The sequence below is a fragment of the Eublepharis macularius genome, chromosome 17 (assembly GCF_028583425.1).
Source record: "Eublepharis macularius isolate TG4126 chromosome 17, MPM_Emac_v1.0, whole genome shotgun sequence".
In the NCBI taxonomy this organism is placed as follows: domain Eukaryota; kingdom Metazoa; phylum Chordata; class Lepidosauria; order Squamata; family Eublepharidae; genus Eublepharis; species Eublepharis macularius.
Genome location: NC_072806.1, coordinates 24,412,512 through 24,426,205, shown reverse-complemented (window position 1 = coordinate 24,426,205; position 13,694 = coordinate 24,412,512). Strand labels below are relative to the sequence as shown.

The window sequence follows — 13,694 nt, the reverse complement described above, 5'->3', positions numbered from 1 at the left end:
AGGGAACACTCGTTTGGAAACAGCTGTCTCCATCGTAGGAGGACGCTTGGCTCACAACTTCCAACCATTCTGAGGAACCTCCCAATGTTTTCAGAGTTGGATCCACCCTCCACGGTTGCCATTTCCTGTTCTCAGCTTGCCAAAAGCGCCCACGTGGTCAACAAACAGTTGGGGACCCCTAGATTACAGTCTCAACTAGGAAGCCTGTTTGCTTAGCTAGTCAATCAGCATTCATGGCTATTAAAGCATATTCTACATTTGTTTGTTTGTTTGTTTAGATATTTATATCCCAGCACCAGTTTGGTGTAGTGGTTAAGAGCGGCAGGACTCTAATCTGGAGAGCCAGGTTTGATTCCCCACTCCTCCACTTGAAGCCAGCTGGGTGACCTTGGGTCAGTCACAGCTCTTCCAGAGCTCTCTCAGCCCCACCCATCTCACAGGGCGATTGTTGTGAGAATGATAATAACACACTTTGTAAACCGCTCTGAATAGGCATTAAGTTGTCCTGAAGGGCAATGTATAAATTGAATGTTGTTTTTATTATTCCTAAGGGGTGCTCAAAGCAGCTTACAAAATCACTGTCCCTGCTTCCATTTTATCCTCACAACAACCAACCTATGAGGTAAGTTAGGCTGAGCGAGAGCGACTAGCCCAAGCGAACTTCCACGTCAGAGCGGGGATTTGAACCTGATCTCTTTTGTCTTTGTTGGACATTCTGTCGCTCACAAAAAGTCAACAGGTAAGAATGCACATTGCAAACCAGGAATCAGGAAACCAATACACAAATACCTGGATTGCATTGCCGAGCCAACTTTAGCGATGACTTATCTGCTAAACATAAGGATGTGGCAAAGGCAGAAACTAATCTTGGTTCTGACACACACAGTATTTGTTGCCTCAATGATGTTCCAACTGCTGACTCCATTTCCTCCTCTCCATTTGGGGCAGTGCCCACATGGCAAATCTCTGGGGTTATTAACGAGTGTAATGTGCTTTGAAGGTTTAAGAGAGCAGCATGTGCTAATTACCACCTGTCCTGAAATACAAACCGGATTTTTCACCTGGTGACCTGATTCACACAAACACACACACACACACACACACACACACACAAACACACACCCCTCACACCTGTCTGGAGCTGAATGCCAGGTTAATCCAAAAAACGTGCTGAATCACCGATTCCAAATTAGAAGCAAAGGGGAAAAAAAACAGATTAATAAAAAATATTACAGGCTCGGTCGTTAACCTTAATTGTTCTTTGCATTAGATCAGTGCTGTTGCACTTCCATTCAAAGGGATAAGCGACCCACGATTTGTACACAACTCACATTCCAATTACATTGGCCCATAGTCACATTCCACATCAAGGTTCTAATCGTCGTTATTTAAAGAACACTTCTCCATGTACCTCCTTGCCGTAATGACGGGCTGCTACTGCATGGAATTCCTCTGCTATATTGTAGCTGCCACAATGTGGTAAGCCATTCCCTTAAGAGTGCAGGACTAGAATCTGGGAGACCCAGGTTCGAATCCCCACCATTGCCATGGAAGCTCATGAGGTGACCTTGAGCCAACAGCATGGCCAAATGGGAACCCATTTCAGCTTTTCGGGACTCCAACCCCAGAGGCATAGCTTGCAAAAGACAATACGAAACAACGTGCTACGACCTATGATACCACTTATTCCATGAAGCAGCCTAGCACCCTCCCAGTGTCTGTTTAGACAGATGTTTCCTGGCCTTCCTGAAAAACCGGCCACTTCGTGCATTCCCCACTATCCGAAGTCCCCTCAATACTCTCCTTTTCCTGTAAATTGTCAACTTCAGGTCTAATTTTTGATGGACATGAGCAACAAGGAAGGGGAGGGGATTTTTTTAAAAAAAGTGCATTTGTGGGGAGGGGGCTCAAAGAAGGAGGTTTCTGCATGCAACCTAAAAATCTCCAAAATCCAAAGGCTACAAAATGTCCCCCATGCTCAAAACTCAGTTTTTTGCAATAAAAAGCAAATCTTAAAAAAACCCTTTTACTCAAAGGCTTCTACTATATTTCTCAACCCCTTCCCCCAGTGGTGCGATCACACATTAGTCAATGGCTGTGTATAGAGATGGCTATTTTGCAGGCATTAAAACAAGATGTGTATGATCCACAGCAGCCAACCAGAGAAGGGGAACCACAAGTGGGGAGTGGGGGGGGGGAATAGACCAAATTCTTTCTCCTGCTGTTGCTCCCTGCCCCGGCAGCTGGCATTCAGATGTATACTACCTCTGAACACACTGCTAATCTAGCCATCATGGTTAATAACCCCTAATAGACCCATCAATCCTTTTAAAAAACCATCTAAACTAGTGGCCAATTCTATAGCATGTTGCAATGGAGCCGTATGTTAATGGTGCATGGCGTTACACCTACTCTTTCTCTGACAGCAGCGGCACATGGAGAAAGGTCTCTGAGAGTTCTCTCTTTCGGGGAAGTTCTTATGAGCCACCCTGCCTGGCAGGGTAGAAATCTTATAAATATTAATGAAATTAAATATGTACTTGCCTAAATGCTTGTCATAAGTAGTGAACCCCCTTTGATCTGAATGGCGGGAGCAGGCTTGCGTTTTACTGAGCAACTGGTTAAGAAACCAGCTCGGGGCCATTTAGCAACAACCTGAATAAGAAAACCTGGGCTCAGGTGAATGTTGCCAGCGTTCCCAAAACTCTAAGTTAGTTCAGCCTTGGGCACACTCACAGTGAAAGCCTAAACAAAGTTACTCCAATCTAAGCCCATTGAAATCAATGGGCTTAGACTGGAGTAACTCCGCTTAGGCTTTCACTGTCAGTGGTCTTAAATGTATCCAGAGGAGTTAGTTGTGTTAGTCTGTAGTAGCAAAATAGTAAAGAGTAAATAGTAAAGAGTCCAATCGCACCTTTAAGACTAACCAACTTTATTGTAGCATAAGCTTTTGAGAACCACAGCTTTCAGATGCATCTGACGAAGAGAGCTGACGAAGACATCTGTGGTTCTCAAAAGCTTACACTACAATAAAGTTGGTTAGTCTTAAAGGTGCTATTGGACTCTTTATGATTTTGGTCTTAAATAAGCGCTCAATATTGTAGAAGATGCTGTGACACGTGACTGTCTGGCACATGGGAAACCCAGGCTCTAATTTAATGGAATCATCTTGGGAAGTCACTAACTCTCCGCCTGAGCTCCTTACAGGATTGTTGGGAGAATTAAATGTTGCTCTGAGCTTCTTGGAAGCAAGGCAGAACACACAAGCCGTTAAAACACAGTATGAATGCCCACAGCTATTGCAATGCACACAACCCACGTAACAGGGGGAAAACACCCACTTTTGCCTCATTATACCATACAACAGGCCTCCAAGGTATGCCAAATGTATTTTATCGGTCCCTCAAGGGACAGTGAGATGCCCAAGAACCATCCTCACCCCATCCACTAAACGATGCACTGTTCCAAGAAGTTGCAGAAATAGAGAACTACAAAACTGCAAAGCGGGATACACAATCGTCTCTTGGACATGCACCATTTTGGGGGTTGTGGGCAGGGGGAGGCAGGCACATGCGTGTCTTCATTCTTGCTGTCTTCTAGCACGTCCCCCATTCCCCTCCCCCAGGTAAAAATCAGAAGCCAGTTTTTCCACCAGCTTCCAAGCTAGCCGCTAGCGCTCAACAAAGCCTTCCAGAGACAGAAGCCACAACCTCCGCTGCTTTGGTTTCAGAAAACTGGCTGGGGAGAGGGCAAGAAAGTGATCTGCCTACGTCGGTAACACAAACCATATATTTCCAAGTAAATGGGAAAACAGAGGTAATTCCAAACCCTCAATTTTCAAAGGGCCGCTTATCTCTCGAAGCAGCTGCCCCTGTCATCCTTGGAACATCCAGATAACCAGCCACCAGCAGGTCTGGCTCTCTTTCTTTTCCACCGTACCCCTCCCAAGAATCCGGGATTTGCAAGCGCACCAGTACTTCTCGGTCATGGCCAGAGCTGCGGAAACCCATTTGCTAAGCAACCATCCCCAAGTCTGACTGCTAAACTTAAAGGCAAAAGGCACCGCTAGAGAGGAGCACAGTTCAAGGTAGCACGGGAAACAATGCCTTCAAAGCCCGATGAATTACACAGAACCATTTTTACCTAAAGCGCTGCGATTCAACCTCTGTGCTCATTTGGGGAGGGGTGGGAGGCAGAAAAAGAGGGTGCTTCCTAGCATTTTCAATCTGCATGTTGTTTTTAAACACAGAAGCAGAGAGGCTGTTTTGGAGCTAACCACCTCTAGCAAACCTGCCTAGAATCAGAGCAATTTCAAGATTAAATGAAGCCGCCAGCAAAAAAAAGAAGAAGGGGGGATGCAGATCCATTACAGTGGATTCTGTATTTTTGAACCCTTTTTTCCCTCTGCAGAGATGGTGGTGATCTCTCCCTGCCTCTGTCCAGTCCGGGCATCCCGAAGCACATCCTAAAATCCAGAAGGATGCCTGGTTTCCAGGCGCCGAAGAGACCTCATTGGCTCCTTCCCCGGGCAGGCGGCTTTTGTATGCACGTTTCTGTTCTAGCCAAGGGAGCTGCTATTCCTAAGCAGCATGCGGCAGAACCCGAGCAGATGGAACCAAGCCGGCTGGTGGCTGGGGAGGGATGGAGGGAAGAGGGGCGGAAGGGCTGGGAGGAAAAGGGAACCGGTGGCTAAAAAATGGGGAGCGGGGTGGGGGGAGGGGGATCAGGGAGAGGGGAAAGAGGAAGAGGGCAGGAAATGGGGAAAATGGAAAGAAAGGAGAGAAATTATTGGGGGAAACAGGCCTCAGGAAAGGAGAAAAAGAAATAGAAAAATAGGAGGAAGAAATGGAAAAATAAGAGAAAAGGAGAAAAAGAATAATGGGGAAGGACGGGACTGGAAAGGAAAGAAAGGGGGGATAAAAGATGTGAATGGGAGAAAGAAGGTGGGAAGAGATGAGAATAATGATAACAATACTGAGATGATAATGCTAATAATAATAACCACACTAACAATTTTAAAGACCCAGATGGAAAGGACGCCAGAGGGCCAGAAGGAAAATCGGACGGGACCGAGGGAGGGAGGCGCCGGCGGGGCTGCGGCTCACCTGCCACCGTGTACCTGTCCAGGTAGTTGAGGACGTTGCCCACGCTGAGGATGCCGGCGGCGGCCACGCGGGCTCTGCCCAGGCTGGGCGCCGCGGCCGCCTTGGCGGCGCTCTTGGCCCCGGCGGGCGCGTGGAGGGCGCCGGAGAGGGTCTGCACCTCGCCGCCGCGCCCGCAGCAGCCGCGCTCCCCGCCGCCTCCGTCCTCCTCGTCCTCGTCGTCGCCGGCCGCCGCAACGCGGAGGCGCCCGCCAGGGCCGCCGCCCGACGCGCCGTCGCTCTCCAGGCACATCATGGGACGCGGCGGGGCGGAGGAGGCACCTGCTGCCCGGCCGCCGCTCAGCGCCGCATCTCGCGCTGCCCTGGCCGGCCCGCCGGGGTGGCTGCGCTCGCCCAGCCGCTCCGCCAGGCAGCGCCGGCAGGGGGCGGGACCGGCTCCGCCCCCGCGCCGCGGCTGCGCTGCGGGGGCCGCCGGGCCGGGGCCGGGGCCGGGGCCGGGGCCGCGGCGGGAGCAGGAGCGGCCGGCCGGAGCCGCGCGGGGCTGGGCGCAGGCGGGCGGCCAGGAGGGGGGCCCCCAGCCGGGCCCCGGCGCCGCCAGCCACTCAGCCCCGGCCCGCATCGCGCCGCTGGCTGCCCGGGAAGCGCGCCCGGCTCATACTGCGGCGCGGCGCTCTCGGCGCACGCCGCCCTCCGAGGCGGAACGGAACGAGCCCCCGGACTTTGGCTTCCTCGCAACTGGGAGGCGCGCCCGCCCGCCCGCAGCTGGACCGGGGGCTTCTCCGGGCAACCCGAGAAGACGGGCTCGAATAGTCGCCTCGGGGCGGGCGGACTCCGTGGAAGCGCGCCTAGGCGTCCGGGGAGGCTGATAGGAGCAATCCTGTTGACAATTAATTGATTAACTCTGTATTGGCGTATAATAAAGAAAACAGGGCGGCACAGTGGAAAATATTTATTTATTTTCGATCAGCCTTTATTGGCTTATAACAAAGAGAACAGGGTGGTACAGTGAAAAATATTTATTTATTTATTTATTTATTTATTTATTTTCGATCAGCTTTTATTGGTCTATAACAGAAAACAGGATGGCACAGTAAAAAATATTTATTTATTTATAGTCTGCCTTTCTAACCGAGATTCAAGGCGGGCAATACAATACAAGTCAATATGATCGACGGCTGAGACGTTCAGTCAGCAATACCATAGACATTTGAAAAGGAGCAGCGATCCGACACAGAGCTGAAACAAAACAGGAGCCAGTTGGCATGACCTATTAAGCAGTGCAGAGAAACTATCCAATCGGAGCATGATTGTAGCGACAGTGCACAGTAGTATAGCCTACAGTCCATACGGTTAAAGCATGACTACATATAGGAACGAGTGCTGTTGAAATTTCGAGCAGTTTACCTCGGAGTAAATGTGCTTCTGTGGTGCTTTAGAGTTACAGCCCTCTGTGTGCTTACTTGGGAGTAAACCCCATTGTTCTGGTGCTTGCTTCTAAGTAAAGGCTCTCAGAATTCGAGGCAGTAAATTTCCCGTTGAAATAACTGGCATTTACTTCTGAGGAAGCAGAGGATCGGGTTGTGAAAACTCTCAAGACTGTAGAGGCTCTTGATTGCCTTGTGCATTATCTCAGAAGTGTCACTGAATCCTCTTAAGTGTTCCTTAAAGAGCTGTGCTTCTGAGTAAACATGGAAAGGATCTGTTTGCATGTTGTCCTCCAAGGTGTTCTTACTGGAGTGTAAATCCCAGTCAGGACTGAGTTGCGCGTTGTGATGGCGCCTAAATTTGCAAGTCTGCTCAACTCATTGAGGCAGCCTGAGCCCACGTTCTATTAGTTACCCAAGCAGCAGAGAGTCGGAGGCTCCCTGGTCATTGCACAGTTGCCTGACAGGCAGAAATCAAACTGGGATAGCTGAATCCTCTCTGAAGGGCATCCCATTAGAGTGGGGAGGAAGTGCGGTGCATATAGTGTCAAGGCTAGGATAGCCATCCCTAGTTGTTGGAGCCTGTGGACGCCTTTGGATTTTTGAGAATGGGGAGTGGGCACCTGCCACCCCAAAATGGCCGCTGTGAAGTACCCAGTCCAAACACAAAACATTTAGAGATTGCAAGCCAAGTTTCAATCTAGGATGGAGGCAGTTCTTCCAAAATGGGGACGGACCCAAAGGTGATGCATTCTGAGTCCTTTTGAAGCACATCTTCCTGCCCCAGTGGCAAGAAAGCAGTGCTTTTTTTGTAAAAACAAAAAGTGCCACGGTGTTCGTATATGGTGGCAGAGAGTACCCTCAAGTCATAGCTGACTTATGAAAACCCCTGCTGGGGGTTTCATAGCAAGAGCCTTAACGGAGGTGGTTTGCCATTGCCTGCCTCTGCAACCCTGGTCTTCGTTGGAGGTCTCCCATCCAATAACTAACCAATGCTGATCCTGCTTAGCTTCTGAGATCTGATGAGAAGATGCACCAAATTTCACCATACGGATCCCTCCAATAGAGTGTTCCTGAGGGTCCCAGATTCAGGTCCAGTAGCACCTTAAAGACCAACTAGATTTCCAGGGCATGAGCTTTCAAGAATCGGAGCTCCCTTCCTCAGGTACCTGAAGGCTCACACTCTCTCTGGCCGAGTGGGTCACACAAGGATCAGGACTTGGAAGAGCTCTGAAAAAGGTGCCAGAACTCGATCCTGGTGAGTACACTCACAAAAAAAGCCCTGTGTATAAGAAAGCCAGGTGGCGCTTTGCAGTAGGGAAGAATGGGTGACAGGGAACACATAAGCAGGCACTGTGGTACCCAAAGGTACCATGCGGAAGATCAGTTAGGACCTGGGAAGCCAATTCCACCCCTGAGCCAGTCATGCAGCAAGTAAGATGTAGTTATAGGCTACTGGCTGACAGTCATGGAGACCTGGATTCTGCTTCCTGCTCACTGGGTGACCTTTAAAGGTAGTCTCCTGTGCAAGCACCGACCCATGGGGGGGACGTCTCATCACAACGTTTTCTTGGCAGACTTTTTTACAGGGTGGTTTACCATTGCCTTCCCAGTCATCTACAATTTACCCCCAGGAAACTGGGTACTCATTTTACCAACCTCGGAAGGATGGAAGGCTGAGTCAACCTTGAGCCGGCTACCTGAACCCGGCTTCCGTCCGGATCGAACTCAGGTCACGAGCAGAGCTTTGGCTACAGTACTGCAGCTTACCACTCTGCACCACGGGGCTCTTGGGTGACCTTGGTCCAGTCATATTCCCTCAGCCTAACCTACCATACAGGATTGTTGTGAAGATAAAATGGAGGAACGAAGAGCCTATGCTCCTTAGAGAGTGGGATAAAAATGTAAGAAACAAATAATTCTCCTCCTTAAAAGGTTGAGAGAAAACTCCTTGTTTACTCCTTGAAGAGAGAGCAGGATAAAAATAGATAGAGGATGCTTATTGTATTTTTAGATAATGGAGTTATATGGCACTGATTCTTATCCTTCCTAATCTATTTAAACCCAGCAATTTTTTTTCTCGTCGGTTCTAGCAATATGTTATTTTGAAGTATAGTTCAATTCAGCAATATTTGTTCTGATGATAAGAACGCAAAAGCCATAATCATAAGGCGAAACTGAAAAGAGAAACAGATAACAATCTCACAGCACGGCAACATCTGTGACAGTACACATCGCTTATACAGTTTATAGTTCCACCAGGGTAGCTGTGTTTGTTTGCGCAAAAGCTAACAGGACCATCAAAAGTGGACAAATTGGTTATGGAATGAGTTTGTCTGGTCCAGCATCTCTTGCTTGTGTGCCACAGGTGGACATCTGAGTGGGTGGGGGTATGTGTTTAAGGCAGTTTCCAAAGTAAAATTACACAGGGATAGGATCTGGGGGAGACCTGGGTTCTATTCCCCACTCGGCAATGGAAGCTTAGTAGGCCACCCTGTGCCCCTGATTTTTGTCTCAGCCTAGCCTACCTCGTGGGATTGTTGTGACTATAAAATAGAAGAGGGGTTAATGATGAACACAGCCTTGAGCTCCTTGAAGGGAAAGTGAGATTAAAATGTACTAAAATAAATAGGCTTAGGAGAGCATAACACGATGGACAGCTGCTTCATTAAAAATCTAAATTGAAAACTATCTGCATCAATTTTAAAAAAAAATCAGTTGGGACAACAGATCTAAATTGTCAACCATATAAACACAGAGTGTCTCTCTACACAAGACATCTTACATGGGGATGCTCAAGTGACTTACTTTCTGTGTGGTCTTATATTCAAGTCTCCCTAGCTGTGTGGGTATATCCACAATAGGAGAACAAGTGTAAGATCACTTGAGCATCCCCAGGTAAGATGTCTTGTGTAGAGAGACACATAGTTGTTAGGGAATAGAAGGTTATCTCCAACCCACCACCAATACACATATGCAGATACACACACACAAAATCAATAATTTGCCAATGTTAATAGGAAATTTGCAAACTGCAAATAGGAAAAGTTTGAGCCTGGCGCCAAAAAGTTAGCAAATTATATGTATTCTGAATGCAGAAAGAAGAAAAATGCCCTTTTTTTTTTGCACAGCAAGGCCAGAAGGTCAAGCTACGGAAGAGATAGCTGGAGGTGTGTTACATTCCGCTGTAGAACACATACCCTGACAGAATTCCACCAAATGAATAGGTGTAGGTGTGGCCCTTTCCCATACAGGGGTGAGGAACAACTTATGCAAGACTGATTGAGTACACAAAACCCCTAAAGAGGGACAATTACTTTCATAGGGAGAGAGAAATTCCTGGGATCTTGGAAGCCTGAATTTGCTAATGAATGCGTTCCAATCTAGTAGTTTCCCCCTTGGAATCACTGGTTAAAAGGTGATTTTGTTTTGTTTTTTAAACCTGGAATGTGGTGGTGTGAAGATCTACTACAGAATATCCTTGGAGACTGAACTACACTCTAACGGGTTTAAATGTTTAATTTTTGTCCATTCTCCTACCCGCAGGCCAGCTTGTTTTGTCTGGTGTAAACGGGAGAAGAGCTACTGTTTATAATGGTAGTCTTGGTTGATACCGCTATGTACTGTCTGCGACTATCGTTTATTATGTCATGTCAAATTGCTTATGCTTGTTTCAACATGGTTTCAGCTCTGTACGAGATTCTTGCTTGTTTTCAAATTTCTGCAATCTGTATCCTATATTATTGTTTATTGAATGTCCCGGTTGTTGATTTCATTGAATCACACTGTGTAATCTACCTTGAGTCTCAGTGAGAAAGGCAGACTACACACAAATATCCAGAAATTCCACTTGGGCAGTTTTCCAACATCACTGCAATGAGGAAATAATGTATCTGTTTGGTTACTGCCTGGATAGAAGCCGCATACAAGCTCAACCAATAAAGCAGGGAGATCAACAAACGTAGATTTTCTCCATCCATTCTAGTCTCTTCCTATGTTATTCTGTTAGGAAGACCCTGATCTTACCTCTGTCCTGGTTGTGCCTCTGCCTCCTCCCCCTTTTGCAATATGGGGATAAATGAGACTTGGAAGAATAGCCCTGAGGGATCTAGAACAGATCCTTAAAGATAAGGATGTCTTTCTGGCGACCAAGATCAAGATAATCCAAACTATGGTATTCCCCATTACTATACATGGATGTGAAATGTGGACAATGAAGAAAGCTGGCGGGAAGAAAATTGATTAATTCAAAATGTGGTCCTTGAGGAGAGTTTTGCAGATACCATGGAATGAGCAAAAAGAAAAATAAGTGGGTTCTAGATCAGATCAAGCCTGAATTCTCCCTAGAAGCTAAAATGACCAAACTGAGGCTATCATACTTTGGTCACGTCATGAGAAGAAAAGATTCTCTGGAAAAGTCAATAATGCTACGAAAAGTGGAAGGCAGTAGGAAAAGAAGAAGTCTCCAAATAAGATGGCTGGACTCAATAAAAGAAGCCACATCCTCCAGTTTGGAAGATCTGAGCAAGTCTGTTAACAGTAGGTCATTTGGGAGGCTTTTCATTCATAGGGTCACCATAGGTCAGAGGGGACTTGACAGCATATAACACACACAAGACTGACCCACTTTATAGAGTTAGTCTAAGGATTGCAAACATACAGGGGGTTTTTTTGTATTGTCTAATTTATTAAAATATTTATATCTCATCTTACCTTGCAACACAATGTGAATTACAAATCACAGTTTAAAACACGATCATTTGAAACATAGAAAAATAAAAATCTCTCAAATAACTAACCTCGTACCAAAAAAGATACCCGTAATCTGTATAATTTCAGAGGTGTAGCTGTGTTAGTTGTCACGAAATAAAACAGAAGTCGAGTGACACCTTAAAAGAGTAAAAACATCTATCATGAATTCTTTTGAGTCCTAGCTCACTTCTACAGATGCTATACCCCAGCCTCTATACCCCATTAAAAGCACTGGCAAATAAAAGGGCCTTATTGCACTGCCTGAAAAAATGGTGCCCCTTCCCCAGAAGCACATTTCACAAAGTGGGAGCTCTGACGGAGAAGGCACAGATTCTGGCTGATGCCAAGCAGGCTACCATATTGTAGCATGAGAACTGCTGTGGCATACCGGGTAAGTGGTTGGGTTGCGAATTAGCACTCTGTTGGTTCAAATGCCACGACTGCCATGAACTCAGCCGGTGGCCTTGGGTAAGCCACTCCCCTCAGCCCCAGTTTTCCAACTGCCTTGTGGGGATAACAACAACACTATGTTCACCACTCTGTGTAGGCACTAATCTGTCTATAAGAGTGGTATATAAGCATACTGTTCATAACTTAAGCAGGCAACAACCAGCAGTTCATTTGATTGATTTACATCGTGAAGAGTCTGCCTTTCTCATTGGAACTCGAGGCAGATTTAGCAGCCTGCGGACCACAGGGCGCGTGGGAAAAGACAGTCTTTTAAATATGTGTGTCCTGAGCTATTAAAGGATTTTATTTCTTTTTACTTCATTTATACCCTGCCTTTCTTCTTGATGGAGACCCAAAGTGATAGCATCGTTTTCCTCTCTTGAGATCTATCTTTCCCAACCCCCTGCGAGGTAGATTAGGTTGAGTGTACGATTGGCCCAACGTCACCCAGTAGGCTTCCATAGCTGAATGGGGATTCAAACCTTGGTTTCCCAGAGCCTAGTCTGACACTCTAACCACTATACAACACTGTCTTTCCTAAATAAGGGAATAATGAACACACCGCGTTTCCATTTCACATACCAAGGAACTGAGGCTGTTGCCTTTTCCCCTGGAGCTGAAATTCCCTTCTGAAAAATTCCTCTGCTGATGACTTTCTGCATTAAGTTGCCATTCCATAGGAAGCAAGCGACTCTGGCTGCAGAGAAGAACATGCTGAATCTCCTGATCTATCCGGGAAGCATTTTTTTTGGTCTATTTGCACTGTTCTCAGTGGGATACCAATGTTCCAAGTAAAATTGCTTTTGTGGTCTCATTGCAAATCTCAGCAGAGACAGTAATCTCCTGTGGACCACATCCTTGGAGCTCATGCGCTTGCTCTCTCTCTCTCTCTCTCTCTCTCTCTCTCTCTCTCTCTCTCTCACACACACACACACACACACACACACACTGCACAGCACTTGGAGGAAAAAAAAGGAAAATAGCTAACTTTAACTTTAACTTTAACTTCCCAACAGCGGTACCAAGTGCATTTAACTATAACCCAAAGAATTCCATCTTTTAAAAGCTGCCAAATTCTTGGAGGTATAATTAACTACTGTTCAGGAATCTCACGCAGAGGAGAGAGTTACGTAGGAATGATTCAGCATCGCCCTATCGATGAAGGCATGCCAGCTTGGCATGGGAACCAGGCGAACACACACCGTTTCATAACTAACAATGGCCCGGGTTTGGAAACAGACTTGAGAACCAAGTTATAATAATGTCTACAGACACGCTGTGGCTCAGTGGAAGAGTTGGCGCTTTGCATGCCAGAGTTCCCAGGTTCACATCTTGGCATCTCCAGTTAGATTTCAGATAGCAGCTGTTGGAAAGGCCTTTCTGTGCCTGGGATCTTGAAGAGCTGATGCTAGCCATATCTAGGTAGATTAATCAAGGGCATGAGTAATTCGGACAGATTGGCTCCCGAACTTACTGAGAAAGTTCCCAATAGGCATGCTTTGGAGGGCCAGTGGTGGCTCAGATTTGACTAGTGGTGTCGAAGTAGGTGATAGATGAACATCTGTCATCATTATGACTGGTTAGATCTGAGCCAAGTGGGCCACTGGTGCCCGGACTGCTTTAATGGCCCCGTTCTCCTGTGGAGCTGCTTCTTAACCAGAGGGCTCATAGCTTAGTAGAAGAGCATGCAGAAGGCCCTGGGTTAAATTTCTGACATCTCTAGTAAAAAAGAAGTAGCAGGGACTGGGAAAGACCTGTCTGTATCAGAGACCCACATAGCTAGATGGACTGAGCCAGCGTCAGGCGGCTTCAGTTCTCTGTCTTGGTTTATACAGGGTCTGTTGCCCTAATGTTTGTGTCCTGGGGCAACTAATTTGCCATGCTGGTAGGTAACTGCTTTGACGCATCCCCTATCGGAACAAAGTTGAAGCCCGTGTAAATGGAGTGAAATAGAGTCAGCTTATGT

General features: G+C 46.9%; 1 protein-coding gene across 2 annotated transcripts in view; it reads right to left on the bottom strand.

Moving 5' to 3' along the window:
- Positions 1-5,437, bottom strand: part of SPNS2 (SPNS lysolipid transporter 2, sphingosine-1-phosphate) — a 133,792-nt gene extending 128,355 nt beyond the window's left edge. For both annotated transcript variants that reach the window (XR_008598425.1, XM_055001882.1), the window contains exon 1: positions 5,106-5,437. Coding sequence is in view for 1 of the 2 variants with exons in the window: in XM_055001882.1 (XP_054857857.1) it covers positions 5,106-5,397 (292 nt within the window). In the remaining variant the exon portion in view is untranslated. The remainder of the gene's footprint in view (positions 1-5,105) is intronic.
- Between the last annotated feature and the right edge of the window lie 8,257 nt (positions 5,438-13,694).